This window comes from Dermacentor andersoni, chromosome 4 (assembly GCF_023375885.2).
Source record: "Dermacentor andersoni chromosome 4, qqDerAnde1_hic_scaffold, whole genome shotgun sequence".
NCBI lineage: Eukaryota > Metazoa > Arthropoda > Arachnida > Ixodida > Ixodidae > Dermacentor > Dermacentor andersoni.
The window spans coordinates 183,345,065-183,359,832 of record NC_092817.1 but is presented as its reverse complement, the minus strand read 5'-3'; the positions used below and the strand labels follow the sequence as shown (position 1 = coordinate 183,359,832).

Here is a 14,768-nt window from a genome sequence, read left to right as displayed (position 1 = left end):
AAACGCAGCGGTGAGGAACATATCAACGGAGTTCACCGATTAAATGTACCTGCCAGAAATAGCAAGAACTGTCTGTGAAATCATATTATGCAGCCGCAAAAAGGAACATTTGTCATGAAGCCTAACGAGAATTGCGATAAGGAGAACACGTCACCAGCTCCTCCAATATTAATGTGCAAGCTGATAAGAACATTGCCACACATTCTTAGTCTAGGCATTTGTTGATACGTGAAGGCCAGAAGCATCACTTGAAAACACAGGTATGATCTAGTTGAGATAGAAAGTTTGGAGGATTATGTGAACAGGTAAGCGATGTTCTGTCAAATACAGAATGGGTGCATGTGGTCAAGTACAGCAGGTTGATTAAATTAAGAGTGCAGTTGGTTGACATAAGATAGGGTTAAATGGAAATTTCTGGCAGAAGCCTTCGTACTGGAGTGGCTCTGATGACAATGTAATGCAGACGTGTTCAGTGTGCCCAACGGTTAGAGGCCTCACGGGGATCATGAGTACCCACTTGCAGCCCTGGTAGTCACAACCATGGGTTTGCATTTGCCTGCAGAAAGGGATTAACGTGCTTGCCACATTTCTCATCATGCAGGGAAGCCAACCGCAGGGCTCACAGCCGTCCTGGCACCATCCCGTACAAGGCGGAACGGACCAAGCACGTGGTCGCCGAGGAGCAGTGAAGGAAATAAAGACTCGTTTCACTTTGCTCTTGTGTCTTTTATTTCTCCATTGTTCCGCACGTCCAGTCACGAGCGAGGCGGCACAACGGTCCTGCCCTCGCACTGTACTCGGCTAAAGAAAGCTAAGCACTAACAGCCACCGGGTAACAAACAGAAAAACAAGGTTGAGACTCGTCAACCAGATCTATGTACAAGGAGTTGCGGGGAGAGTCCAGGTGCCCCGCTTCCCTCGCAGGATTGCGTGACAAGCACTGAAAGACATTTGTGAACCTCGTTGCTGTGTCCTGGTTTTCCGAGAAATGAGCAGCTGTGAAAGGGGAGAGTGTGTGCGCTTTCCTTGCTAAGATGAGGTGCTTCTTTTAACTTAGTGGGCAGCTTGGCATGGCTCAGTAGACCCTGACAGCAGGGGGCACCATCTTACACTCCTTCTGGTCGAGGGTTTCGTCGATGACTGGTCGGTAATTCAGCATGACCTGCACAGTGATAACACAAGGACAGAAGCGTTCACAGGGAGGTGGTGACAAAGTGATCGACAGCCGTCGACCAAGGAATGACTCCGTAGTCAATGTTTTGGCAAGGGGACTGACGAAGGTAAGCCCTTTAAAGGCATTCATATAATAATGAACCAGACACTAAGCATGATACTGCATGTAACAGTATAGCTACGCAAGCATCTGCTAGCGAAGAAAACAGCTCTATGGCATTAACTCGCATAACGAACGCACTCACGTAATGAACACATCCCAAACTCTGCACTGCGATTGAACTTTATTTGTCTCAGATTGGGAATGCAGACCAAACTTCTCTCTGCTTCGACATGCCAAGAAACATCTCTGTAGAGCAGAAGGGTGCTTATTAAGACATCTGGCACCAAGAAGCAGAGATGCATTGTTATGTTGGCAGTGACAACGTGGCATAAGCTGCTGCCTTTCGTGATTTTCAAGCATAAGACGCTTCCAAAGGGAAATTTCCCTCAAAACATCCATGTGAGGGTGCAAGAAGAAGGCTGGGTGACTGCGGATCTAATGATGAATTGGACTAGGATGGTGTGGAACCAGTGGCCAGGTGGTCTCCTTTATGTATCGATGCTTGTTTTGAACAGCTTTTGCAGACACCTAGTTGAAAGCGTTCGCAACAAGCTCAGAAACCTGCACACTGAGACTGTGCCTCATCTCAGTGCTATAGCCTACAGTGAACAAGCCCTTCAAGGTCAACGTTCAAAGGCTGTAAACAAACTGGATGGTGGGAGGACAGCATACACTCACTTCAGGTGGCAAAATTAAGAGGCCCTCAGCAGAAATGCTGTGCGGCTGGATTTCTGAAGTGTGGCGAGTGGGTTATGACGATGATGTCAGGAAAAGCTTCAAGAAGACTGGAATATCTAACACACTAGATGCAAGCGAAGACAGCATGTTGCGTAATTCAGACAGAAAATGAGTCTGCGCTCAGCGATGAGTGCATGCTCACTAACATGCATGGCATCTCTGTCAATAAGTTATTTTGTGTGTGTGTAAAATCGATGTTTCTTGCCCAGTCATTAAAAAGATAGGTAGGAAGCTTTTGGTTTTCCTTTTCTACTGCATTTATTGGTAAATGTTGCGAGAATAGCCATAATCTTGACATACGTTCTAATTTAACATGCAAGAATGTGAGCCGGAAATTTTACCCTGCATAGTTCCAGCACTTCAAACTTCGAGCTGGATTTTGTGAAAAAAGAAAAGTGCATTCATTACGCGAGTAAATATGGTATATTAGTATCCAAGAATGCCAACAAAGGGTTCCTTTAAAACTTTTAGAACATAGCAAAAAAATTTTGCTGATCTGTTAATAAGGCTCCCGTGAAAATGTGAGCCAATTATTGCACTGCATGCAGGATGGAATTGACAATCTCGTGTCAAAAGCAGTGAACAGATGCTTGCTTTCGCATCCACAATGTCGACATTGAAAGCAGTAGGCCAACCAACACTATTGGTCGATTTCGTGATCGTGAGAACATTCTCACTAATACATACCATATTTTACTTGAATCTAACACGCACTTTCTTTTCCCGATAAAAACAGGTACAAAATTGCGTGCTTGTTAGAATCGAGTTTACACATCACCATCGGCGTTTCAAAATGGTCATCTAGCTGCTTAGCTTCCCCCATGTGCTGTAGTACGTGTGCTTAGGTTAGCTTATTGTTTTTTGTGTTTGCTCTATCAGCATGGAAGTGCCAATTGTGAAGACATGCCGTGTTCGTCATGATGCCACATTTAACAGGAAAGTGACCATGTGTGCGGTGTGGGAATGTGCGAGTCTCGCGCATCCCCCGATGTTTTCCTCGCATGGCTCCCATCTCCTGTAATCCAGCTTCGCTGCGCAGCTTTGCAGCGGCAGCAGTGTGGAGGCATGACAGATGGCATGAGTGTTGCACTGCTAACACCACCTAACGGTGGTTTTAGTTGGGCGCGACAGGGAGTAGGCTTTTTCTATTTCAGCAAGTGGCGCGGACGTTCCTCGCGTGCGCCGATCCATGCTTCTGCGAGATCGCCTCACGAGGTCTCGTTCGAATGTGCCGCCGTTCGCGTGACCGTACACGCTAATGACCAGGTATTGGTGTCCAGCATGAGGCAAACATATTCGCTCACTGTACAGTCGTGGCGAGTCGGACTTCCTCGCCTTGTCACGCGCCCATTGGCATTTTTGTGGATAGCAACTTGGCTAGCAGGCATTAGTCTATGAAAGGTGCAATAAATGCCCTTGTGATTGTTTGCACTACTGTGTTGTCGTTCCTTTGTGCCAAGAGCAGGGATGATACCCCCACAGCGGAGACCGTACTGAGATCGGGTCGCGTCACGGGTCATTCGGAGTTCCCAAAACTTGTGTGCGGGACTGGTGCAAACAGAAGGGGGTTGTTCAACTCGCACAGCTGCTGCAGCCACACGGGCCCTATCTTGACAGCAATGTGCGATGGCGACAGAGTCTACATGTCTAGGTACACTGAGGGCCGACAGCTTCATGTGTGCTGTGTTGTCGTCGCTTAGTTCACGCTGAAGCGAGAGGCAGCACGAAGGTAAATTCACTCGCTCCTACCACGTACTGCACTTCCTCACTCCAGCGTTTTGATAGCGACTTTCTCTAGTCATCGAGTGAGACGTTTTCATGTTTGTTTGCGCGCGCAACACCATGCTTGTTAATTTACTTAGTTATAGCAAACGCTTACAAGTTTATACGGCCAATAAAACTACTAAGCTTACTTTGTATAGCTGTATACTGATTTGCTTTTGGAATCAATACTGAGTCTTCTGGTTTTTTTTTTCATCGCAGCTTTAGTTCATAGGGAATAATTTTGGTTTTTCTAAATGAGAGAAAGTTGGGTTTCTGTATGAAAGCATGAGGTGGGTGGTACTTATTTTTTTTCTTGGTCATGGAAAACGGGTGAGCAGTACAATCAAGGACACATTAGAGTTGAGTAACTATGGTAATTGCTCATGTTTAGATAAATAAATGAGAAATATACATGTCCACAATCCCAAACAGACAGATAAACAATTTCATCTTTGCACTTCAAGTAGCTGCATCTGCTGCGTATGGCTTGCGAGAAGGCAGTGGCATGCTAGCTAGTGTAGTAGGTAGTCCACCGCGGCACCACGGGGTGCTGTGACTAGCCTTTTGCCGCCACGACTCTCTCAACTTCTGGCCGAGGCTTTGCCCTCTTGGCTTCTCCATTGTGTAGCTCCCATCGCGCTAGCAGAGTCAAAAAGAGCGAGGAAGCCGGATATTGGTGAGATAACTTCACTTATAGTTGAAGGATTCGGAAAATCTTTACAATGCAACATTCGTGGGACGATGTACTTCAATAGTGAGGCCATTCTATGATTAGTTAGAAAAGTGTTTCAAGGCCCCTTCAAAGTACACAGTGAATTGCTTGCTAGCAAAATGTGCACCATTGTGCTAACACCCACCTTGCCCGTCGCAACGTCCATGTCTGAAAGGGTGTGCTTCCGCCAGTGCTTCTCCAGGGGAAGCTTCTGCTGGCCTTCCAGAGGCTTGGCATAGTTGAACTCATCCACGCGTTCCTGCAAGAGAACAGCCACCATTTGAGCACGGTTGAAATGCATCACTGTCAAAAAGACAAACAACTGACAGCTAGCATCTATTTCTGACAACTGCCCCATTCACAGTGTCGAGCATTTCTGTTTTTGGCAAGAGCAAAAGCATGACCAGAGGAAAAAGCAGGATGAATGCAATGTCATCCACCTTGCAATTCACATGCTGCCAGGTAGAAACTGACCAACCCAGCAATGTACACAGTTATGGTATTTTCCTGTGTACACCGTATTTATTAAAATCTAGGCCGATATATTTTCTAAATATAATCTGTCAAGAGGCGTTATAGTTTAATTGATGAAACCCTCAGATAGCAAAGCACCACAGCGAGAGGTCACACAGCTTAGGCAACACAGGCACAAGGCTTCCAACCACTCGTCGTCTTTCTCGAAGCATTGGCTGCTGCTTGTTCTTCTCCAGTGCAATTACCTTGCGCCCTCGGTGGCACTTATCGTAAGGCGGCTCAAGGGGTTCTACCAAACAGTTCACAGGAGACGTTTCACTGACGACAAGGTAGGGACTCTGGTACTTGGAAACAAGATTGGGTGAAAGCCCAGGGCTGGTAGCAGGAACCCAAAGCCAGATTAGTGAGTCAGGGACATAGGGTGCCAGGGAGGAGGGAATATCTCGAAGGTGCTTCTGTCGCAGCTGATCTTCCGAAGTAAATGTGTGGGCGAGCTTTTGGCACTCTTCCACATGTGCAGCAGCTTCGAACAGGGTAGTAGCCTCCATTGTGTCAGGGCGATACGGAAGGATGGTATCCATTGTGCAGGAAGGCTCGCGTCCGTAAAGAAGAAAGAAGAAAGAACAGGGAAAATCCTGTAGTGGTCTGTGTGACGGTATTATAAGCATACATCACGAAGGGTAAAATGCGGTCCCAATTGGTTTGGTCAGATGCGACGTACATGGCTAACAGCGCTCAGTCATCCCATTCGTTTACAGGTGATTTGCAGTAGTGGTACGGTCAATTACGTGGCATTCCTTGAGGAGGGCTTCTATAACATCAGAGAGAAAAACGTGGCCTCTGTCACTAAGCAACTCTCTGGGAGCTCCATGGTGAAGTATGATGTTATGCAGAAGGAACCAGGCAACATCCCGCGCAGATGCGTTGGGCAGAGGCGAAGTTTCCGCGTAACGCGTGAGATGGTCTATCGCCACTATCACCCAGCGGTTCACCCAGTAAATGCGTCAGGAAAGCGCTTGGAATGTCGTAGCCCGACGCGTCCCATCCCCGCCAGCTAGCGCCGTTCGGCCCAGCCAAGTGGCCAAGATTGCAACTACGGCTATCACGTTCGCTCGAATTGCAGGCCCCTGCCCAACGCGACAGGCCGTGGGTTGCGACTGGTTTGCACAGCACTGCTAAGTGGACAGAGCGAGTGAGTGCCCCTCAATTTCGGCTTTTGTGCCAGCTGAATGTACCCACCAGTTGCTGCAGCTGTTTCAGTTGTGCAGCCATTCTGCAAGCAGTGAGCAACAGCACGACAGCACACATGTTCTGTCTGGCTTTCTCTTTCTGTCATCTGCGTCGTTCACTGTGCTGTTCACCAAACCAACTGGCCCAATTTCATACTTTAGAATAATAATAAAGGGGGATGGGTGCCATGCCGGAGGACATGGACGCACCTTGAAGTCCTCGCGGGCGTGTGCACCGCGGCTCTCCTTGCGTGCCTCAGCTGCGTAGATGGCCTGGCGGGCACACAGCAGCAGGTTCTGCAGCTCCAGCCCTTCCACCAGGTCCGTGTTCCACACCATGCCTCGGTCGCTCAACTGCATGCCGGCACAGACAAGAGAGACATGCAGAGCTGAACAAGGCGCAATGAGGCAAGAACTAAATGTGTTTCACACTGGTGGCAGATTTCATGTTCACAACTTTCGTGAAACAAAGCATGATACACCTCACTACGAAATAATTTCCAAGATGAACTGTAAGTGTGCCTCAAATCGTCTGTAAATTGTTGTACTTAGATCCTACTCTTAACATGTATCAATGCTGTTATTAAATAAGGATTGCATAGATATACAAACCGCTAGCGCTGTATAATTATGGTCAAAACGTAACAAAGCTCTTTTACTAGTAATGTGTAACTAATGACAGTGCTTTTGAGCCCCTAAGGTAGAAATAAACTACTATTTATTGGCCACAAAGTAAATAAATATTTTCATTTTTTTGGAGCTGGCAGATGAAGGTCAGTAATTAGTGGCAAAAATTAAGCAGGTAGCTTTCGTTAATTTACCTTTTTAGAATTTCACACCCAAAGTGATGCGTCAACATGTGACATTAGTGTGATGTCACTGACGTGACATTAGTGTGATGTCACTGACACAGCTAGTTCACTAGAACCAAGACCAATGTACTCACAGATGACCATTCTGGCTACGAGGGCAAAGTTTCAGCGGAAGAGCTTTTTCACACACATTGCAGTGACAAATGTTCCCGGCCTGGTAAACCTTTCGGTGACTCTGAATTTACTTAGACTGCACATGTGACAGGTGTAAACAATATGCACTATTTGCCTTGTCTGTTCTGGCAGTTTAATTACTGCTGGGAGGCTAGCACATGACAGTTGCAACAAGACAGAGACCCTTAGTTTACTTTTGTGAAATGCGTAGAACCTGAAGCAATCACACCTGTGTCAAAACTAGAAAGAGCAAGGTAAAGGAATCATGCACAACCCATGCACTGTGGGAATCGGTGTAAGCGTAGCCAGCAAGACAAAACACTGCATCACGATAAATGCCCAAGGAATTTCGGCACTGAATACGTCCCGTAATGTGCCCCTAACAGCCATCAGCCATGGTGGCGTTCCTTGCAAAGCAAAGGTAAGTTTTATTCAGAGGCGATATTTTTGAGAGATCACTTTCAGTGATACTGTCACCTCCACAAGATTTTGCATAACTGACGCTGGATGCACCGAAGGTGATTGCCGAAAGCGTTCCTGGTACTGTGCGAAAAACTTGGCACAGTGCCAGAAACGCTGTTGCCCATATATACCGAGGCGTCTGGTGCCAAGTCACGCGAAACCATGTCAAATGCCATGACAATATGGTGGCTAGAGTAGTGACAGCTTCTACTCGGAAGAATGGATGACGACAATAAATCGCAGATAGGTTGGCAAAGAAACTTTCTCTTTAAAAATACAGCATCAAATATTGATACTGACTAGCCGATATTACTTCCCTATGCAGATCACATGCTTTAGTAAATACAACAATCATATTTTGTACTGCTCACGCCAGAAAACAAGAGTTGGCAGGCAAACTGATCCCACCACTAGGGAGAGTTCATACAGACCTTGAGGTCCTTCAGCTCATTGTAGACGACGTCCATCTTGCGACAGCCCTCCTGAAGGCTGTCTCCAGTCCTGAACACAGCCGCATGCTGCTGCATTGTCTGCGTGCAACAGGTGGTACGTAAAACAAGGTCAGTTGGTCATACAGGCACACAGATTTTTTTTTCACAGCAAAGAATGTTAAATTATCGAGATTACCAAGAACACAATACACAAATGCTTACTATGCCAACACGCTTTTATTTCTTAAATGAATCAGCAAATCCTGTTTCTATTTCACCCAAAAGCGGTGCGGAAGCTGCAACTCACGTCATCTCGTGATTGATTAGTGCTCGCAACAGTAAAGGCCTTGTGACTTCCTCTGCAGCACAACCGCTGCACGAATCTTCATAGGAGACACTTTTTACTCAAGTGACAAGATTATTTTTTAGTCCAGATTATTTTTTTGCCAGTGCGCTGGTTGCCAACAGATCATCCAGCCATCACGATGTAGCTGGAGCTCTACATACCATATTTACTCGAATCTAACATGCACTTTTTTTTGATAAAACGGGTCCAAAAATTGTGTGCACATTAGAATCGAGTGCGACCCTAAATCTGTGTTGCCACATCGCAATCAGCATCTCAAAATGGCCGCCTCATCCGCCCTTCGAGCCTAGCTGCCGTAGCTTCCTCCATGTGCTGTAGTATGTGTGGTTAGGTTCATTGAGGAAAGCGTTAACATATCGGAGAGGCCCTGATGTCCCGTTTTTGAAGCCGGAAATGCAGCCATGTTGGTGTGCCATCTCCCTTTGCACCTCCAACCAGCTCACCGGAGCAGATAGGTGGGAGCTTTGAACTTGCACTGCTACGAGCCATCGGAAGTGTGCGCTATCCACGCACGTCAGAACAAAGCCTACGAAACTTCTGTGACAGTTTTAGTGAAGCAGACGCGCTCCTGCGCTTTTCCGCAGCATGTTGAAGAAGAAGACGACGAAGACCGCGCCATGATTGCTTGAGTGTCTCCGTTGCCGGTTAACACTCGCACACGTTTGCTCTATCAGCATGGAAGTGGTGACTGAGAAGAAACACAGAGTTCATCACGATGCTGCAATTAAAAGGAAAGTGATCACGTGTGCTGAGACGGAAGGAAATCGGGCCGCATCACGGGCATTCGGAGTTCCCAAAATTTGCGCGCGGGACTGGCGCAAACGGTGCGGCCATGCAGCCCCTATCTAGAAAGTGATCTGCGATGGAGACAACAGGCGCACTGCGCTGTGTTCTCGTCGGTTAGTTTGGATTGAAGCAAGAGGCCGCACAAAGGTCAATTTGTTCGCTCCTGCTCCCACACTCCAGCGTTTTGATAGAGTTCCCACGGTCACTGAGTGAGACGTGTTTGCGTTTGCTCGTGCATGCGTGACACCATGCTTGTTAATTTAGTTAATAAGCAAATTTTAAAGCTTTATACGGGCGATAAAACTACTATCCTTACTTTTCGTGTAGCTGTCTACTAATTTGCTCTTGCAATCGATGCTTTGCCGTTCGGGTGAAACTGCGACTTTCTTTCTTTATTGCAACTTTAGTGCATTGGGACTAAATCATTGTGTTCTCAAATGAGAGAACATTGTATTTCTGTATGAAAGAATGAGGTGTGCGGTACTGCAAGGGGCTTTTTCTTTTGAGTCACGGCAAACAGGTAGGCGTTACAAATGAGGGCAGGTTTTTTTTTCCTTTTCTTTTTGGTCACGGAAAGCGGGTGCTCGTTTTAATCGAGGGCATGTTAGAATCGAGTAAATATGGTACCCGACAGCTTCCACCACGTTAGTGACATTGTGTGTACTGCTGTTGCGCTGAGTCAAAACGAAGCTACTGTTTGCCACAATTGCTGCAGACAAAACCATGGTCGCTATCGATGCAATCATGATTTCGACAATACATTATGAAGGCATGCGGTCAATGTGCACACCAAGTCAAAACAAAAGTACTTTTTGGCGCAACCACTGTAGACGAAACCGTGGTCGCTATCGATGCAATTGTGGATGGCGACAATGCATTTATGAAGGCATGTGGCTGACGCACGCACTGCACTTTGTTAAACGACTGCTGTGCAAGTTCAGAAGCGTGGACTGTTGGGCCAGTTGGTGCATCATGTGGTGTCGTTGAGAGGAAATACGGGCATGAAGAAATAGAGTGGACAGGACGGATGCAAGTCCTGCACCGAGCTTGTGGACATCTCTCGGGATGACATCCCAGTTGCACACACTTGATGTGCGCATAAATAAACCATTCAAGACTCCATAAAGTTGTTATATGAAGTGGATGAGGTCTGTAGAGCCTGAAGTGACTCCTGCCGGACAGCTGAAACGAATCTCTCCAGTGATGTTCTGCTTGTGCATCACCGACACTTGGGCAAGTAAGCCACGTTTACCATTCCATTCCACACATACTAAACTTGTGAAGAGGGGAATCGCAAAGATGTGCTTCAGTGAAGCGCTGAAGAAGTCATGCCAGCACCTAATGAACGATAGCTTTGGACAGAAAGTTTCAAGTTTAAGTGGCGATGGATACCCGAGCCACGTGTTTCTGTCAGTCGCAGAAGGATTGCTTAAGAAAGCACAGGAAAAAGGTTTCAAGCAGGTGGATGGTACAAGCACCACCACAGAAAGGGTTCTGTCATCTCCCACATAAGTAGTTTCTCCCACAGATTAAAGAACATTGCTGGAAGGAGTGACAAACATATTTTCGGTGCCTAATAAATTGGTAAACTTGTGCAGGAACACAAGGCCAGAAAAAAAATCAGATACTACATGTGAAAAGAAGCATGAAACCAAATTCACTGAAGGTGTTGTGTGCATTGTATACCGCACTCCTCTCAAGTGTGGAAAATCCTACGTCGGTCAAAGTGGTAGACGTATAAATGATAGGCTACAAGAGCACAATAACTAAATGAAGAATGTGGCTGCCGATGGTTTTCTTGCCCTCCATTGCCAAAGATGCAACTGACAACATAGATTTAAGGAAACTTATCGTGAGTAGAAGCAAGTGCAAGATGACGTGTTTGATAATGGACGCTAGCAACATATCAACATTTGGTGATCCATGGGCATTTAAGCCATCAATTTCTTTATCTTGTGGGGATGCGAGACTCTCACGCATCCCCTGATATGCTGTTTTCCCGCATAGCTCCCGCCTCCTGTAATCCGGCTTCCCAGCATGGCCTGATGCCCGCGGCAGTCGGCCTGGTTGAAGTGCAGCACGAGTGTGGCTCTGCTAACACCGCCTAACAGCAGGTTACTTGTGCGCATAATGGAGAAGGCGCTTCCTCTTTGGTTCGGAATCGGCGAGTGGCGTGGACGTTCCGCGCGTGCGCCGATCCGTGCTTCTGCAAAACCGTCTCGTAAGGCCTCGTGCGAACGCGCCACCGTTCGCGTGACAGTACGCGCAAACGACCAGGCGTTGGTATCCAGCATGGGGCGAACATATTCGCTCGTTATCCGGTCGCGGTGAGTCGGACTTTCTAGATTTGTCGCGCGCCCATCGGCATGTTTTGTGGATGGCAACTCGGCTAGCTGGCATTGATCTATGAAAAGTGCAATAAATGCCCTTGTGATTGTTTGCACTACTGTGTTGTCGTTCCTTTGTCCCAAGTGTACGGGGGTGAGAATCCCACAATCTACAAAAGAGCTCGATTACCTTTGTTCGCGTTGAACGTGTACCCGTCTAAGAATCGGTGTGGCTAAAACATGTCTGCATATGGTTTCCCGTTTTGGTTCATCTTTACCGAGCTATGCACGGTAAAGATGAACGTCTTACGACGTTCTCCAAACGTCTTATTACGTTTGGAGAGTCTAGCTAGCAACGAGAGCTGGAAATAAATCTGTTGTTTAAAGTTGGCACTGTGTGGTTGTCAAATGTGCCTTTCCCCGTTGTCCCTATCATTCAGCTTGCTACAGTGCTGCAGCAGTCATGACAGCAATTCTTGAATACAAAGTATCTCATGACCCACGCAGCAGCATCTACATCATTGATAATACCGGTGACTGCCAGTAAAAGAATGCAAGAAGCACTGCCATGGTTAATGAATTCGAGGTCTGCGCATGGCGAGCCACAGCAGATCCCCATCCACTGTTTCAGTTTCAATTTATTATTCTTTAGATAAAGTGAATGGGCTAGAGATTATATACAGACGAGGGTCCCAAAGTCAAAGAATGCGATGGGTCCCTTGGTTAATAATGTAGAAACATGTGAAAGATGAGCAAGCTAGATAAAAAAAAAAAGAAAAGAAAGAATTGGGAAAATGTTGAAGAGATTCTTTGGGCACAAGGACAGAGTCATCCCTCTGCTTAAAGCATTTTAAGGTACCCATGTCACTGTAAACGTGAGTGTGCCGAGTGGCATAGCTGGCGCCGCACCTGTCGATTTAGGCTATTTATACATACGTGATACAAGGAAACTATTGATTGAAAAGCCGCGGCATGCACATCCGGCTTTTGTGGCTCTTCGACATTCTTGACCGGTCCCTAACTACGCAGTGCCATCGAATCAAGCCAAACAAGAATGCGAACTGATGGAATGGACTGACCTTCTGCATGTTCAGCCTGATCTTGGACACTGGCAGGGACCCGCTGGCATTGCGGACTTTGTCCAGGTTGGCAACAGACTGCTCGCCCGCATTCTGGAATGGAATAACAAAAGGACACGTCACAAAGCAGTCACAGCTGTCTGAATGGATGCAGAAGAAAGGAAGAAATCTTCTGTGAAGAGAAATCGGGGAGATACGAGATCCCGTAGTAGAAGCAGATTTACCCACTGTGCAAAATATAAAATAAGCCAAGAAAAGTAACCATGTTTCTCTTGAGTTCACTAGCAATGTAAGAATGCAGGTATGTCATAGATGGAACACTGCCGTGTCTGGGGAAGTCTACAAGGTGTATTTACTATATAGAGCTTGGATTTAGTAACTGAAACATGCAAGTATGCTGCTGACAGTACTGTCCTTGTCCTGTGCTGATAAGAGAGCAGCACTACACTCGCAAACAACTTTTCTTGGCTATGTAGCGAAAGCTATGAGAGCAGAGCTTCTGCATGTGACTGTATTCATTTTTTTATATTCAGGGTGTCTACCAAGTTTACATTTCCAAATTCCCTTCGTTTTCCAGGTTTTCCCTGATTGCCTTTGCAAAATTCCCTGAGTGACACAGAACTTTCTTTTATGTCAAGACGGACCTGACACCATGTCACCAGATGCTGCCACTCTCTAGTAAGCATGTTAAAAAAAAAAAGCAACTTAATACAGTTTGAACAGTAAGAACTAGTGCTTATTTTATTCAAAAAGAAAACAGAAGGGCAGGGTATCTCGGCATCAGCCAACACTGTTTTTGGAGCTCAGGCTCCTTCAAAGAAGCTGCGGCACACTTCCTTTCCCGTTCATTCCTCAATGCGTAGGTCGTTTCTGTTCTCGTCTTCCTTCCGACATGTGTTCACCCCACGAACCATTTGAAGCATCCTCTTAGTCAGTTGTACAGTCAACGCCCAATTTTTTGGACTCCCTAGCGGCCGTGAAAACGTCCGAAAAATTGGACAGTTCCATAAATGAGTGCATGTCTTTTACTGCCCTTAAAGGGCCCCTCACCAGGGCACATTGCAAATTTCGATTATACGCTGGAAGTTGTTATGTGCCCTCTAGGGAGCTTTCTGCTGCAAGAATTTTTCAAATTGGTTCATTAATAGCAGAGATATAAATATTTCAGTGCCACGAACCCATGATTTCAGGATGCAAAGGCCACTACTCCTTCCACTCCTTCTACTCCTTCCATTCTTTCCCTGCGTTCTCCCATACCAGAGCTCGAGGATTGCGTGACGCATACGTCACGGGCCCACCTTCATTTTTTTTCCCTCGCTTTGTGCTGCACAGTGCACTTCTGCTAACAGTGCCGCGCGCGAGCTGTTGCGTTTGTCTCATTTTTGGCAGCAACCGATTTTTTGTGCTGGGCACAATAACACCTGACTAGCGGTATAAACCAGTGCTATGCGAATACTGAGGAAGACACACATGGATAACAAGAGCATGATTGCACGCTCAAACATTGTAGGAAATGACATACTTCCATTGTTTGCGCATGCGACTGCATGAGGTGGGAACATGCAGATGAAACAGCAGTAAATATCTCTTGCAGCGGTGTGAAGTAAAACAAGAACACACAGACATTCGGTTTGTGTTTTATTATTTCTCTAAACTTTAATTCGTCTATTGAAGCAACAGATTACACAAATAACGGATGTTTCCTTGAATAATTCTCGAAGTCACGTGTCACTACGAGCGACTTCACAGCAGTGCGATGTACACCTGTGAGCAAAAGTATACGGACCAGGGATCGCGCAATAAAGCCAATTTTTTCCACAGCCTGCGAATGCAAATTGAAACTGAGGACTGCAGTCCAAACTTAGCATTGCGAACTTTCCAGTCTACTCGTCAATTTCAGTTTATGCATGCTAATGGCAAAGAAATTTAGTTTTTTCAGAGACCCCATGGTTTGTATACTTTTGCTCGCAAGAGTACATAGGCGTACCTGTGCGATTACGTCCGCTCTTCGACTGGGAACACGGCACCCGCGAGGAGAACGCCAGACGGCATTAGATTTGAAATTTCAGCTTTCTGCGGCGTGTAGCGATGTAATACTGAGCAAACACGATTGTTAGCACGCATGGAATGAAATACC

At 46.4% G+C, this 14,768-nt stretch overlaps 2 protein-coding genes across 2 annotated transcripts in view; one reads left to right on the top strand and one right to left on the bottom strand.

Annotated features, from left to right (window-relative positions):
* The window catches only part of LOC126530492 (DDB1- and CUL4-associated factor 13), a 48,698-nt gene extending 47,982 nt beyond the window's left edge, over positions 1–716 (top strand). Inside the window, exon 11 of the mRNA XM_050177766.3 lies at positions 602–716. Coding sequence (XP_050033723.1) covers positions 602–689 — 88 coding nt within the window. The 3' untranslated portion in view covers positions 690–716. The remainder of the gene's footprint in view (positions 1–601) is intronic.
* Positions 706–14,768, bottom strand: part of SdhA (succinate dehydrogenase, subunit A (flavoprotein)) — a 58,387-nt gene continuing 44,324 nt past the window's right edge. Inside the window, exons 12-16 of the mRNA XM_050177886.3 lie at positions 12,632–12,724; positions 8,073–8,171; positions 6,404–6,547; positions 4,636–4,749; positions 706–1,162 (exon numbers count right to left, since the gene is read on the bottom strand). Coding sequence (XP_050033843.1) covers positions 1,076–1,162; positions 4,636–4,749; positions 6,404–6,547; positions 8,073–8,171; positions 12,632–12,724 — 537 coding nt within the window. The 3' untranslated portion in view covers positions 706–1,075. The remainder of the gene's footprint in view (positions 1,163–4,635; positions 4,750–6,403; positions 6,548–8,072; positions 8,172–12,631; positions 12,725–14,768) is intronic.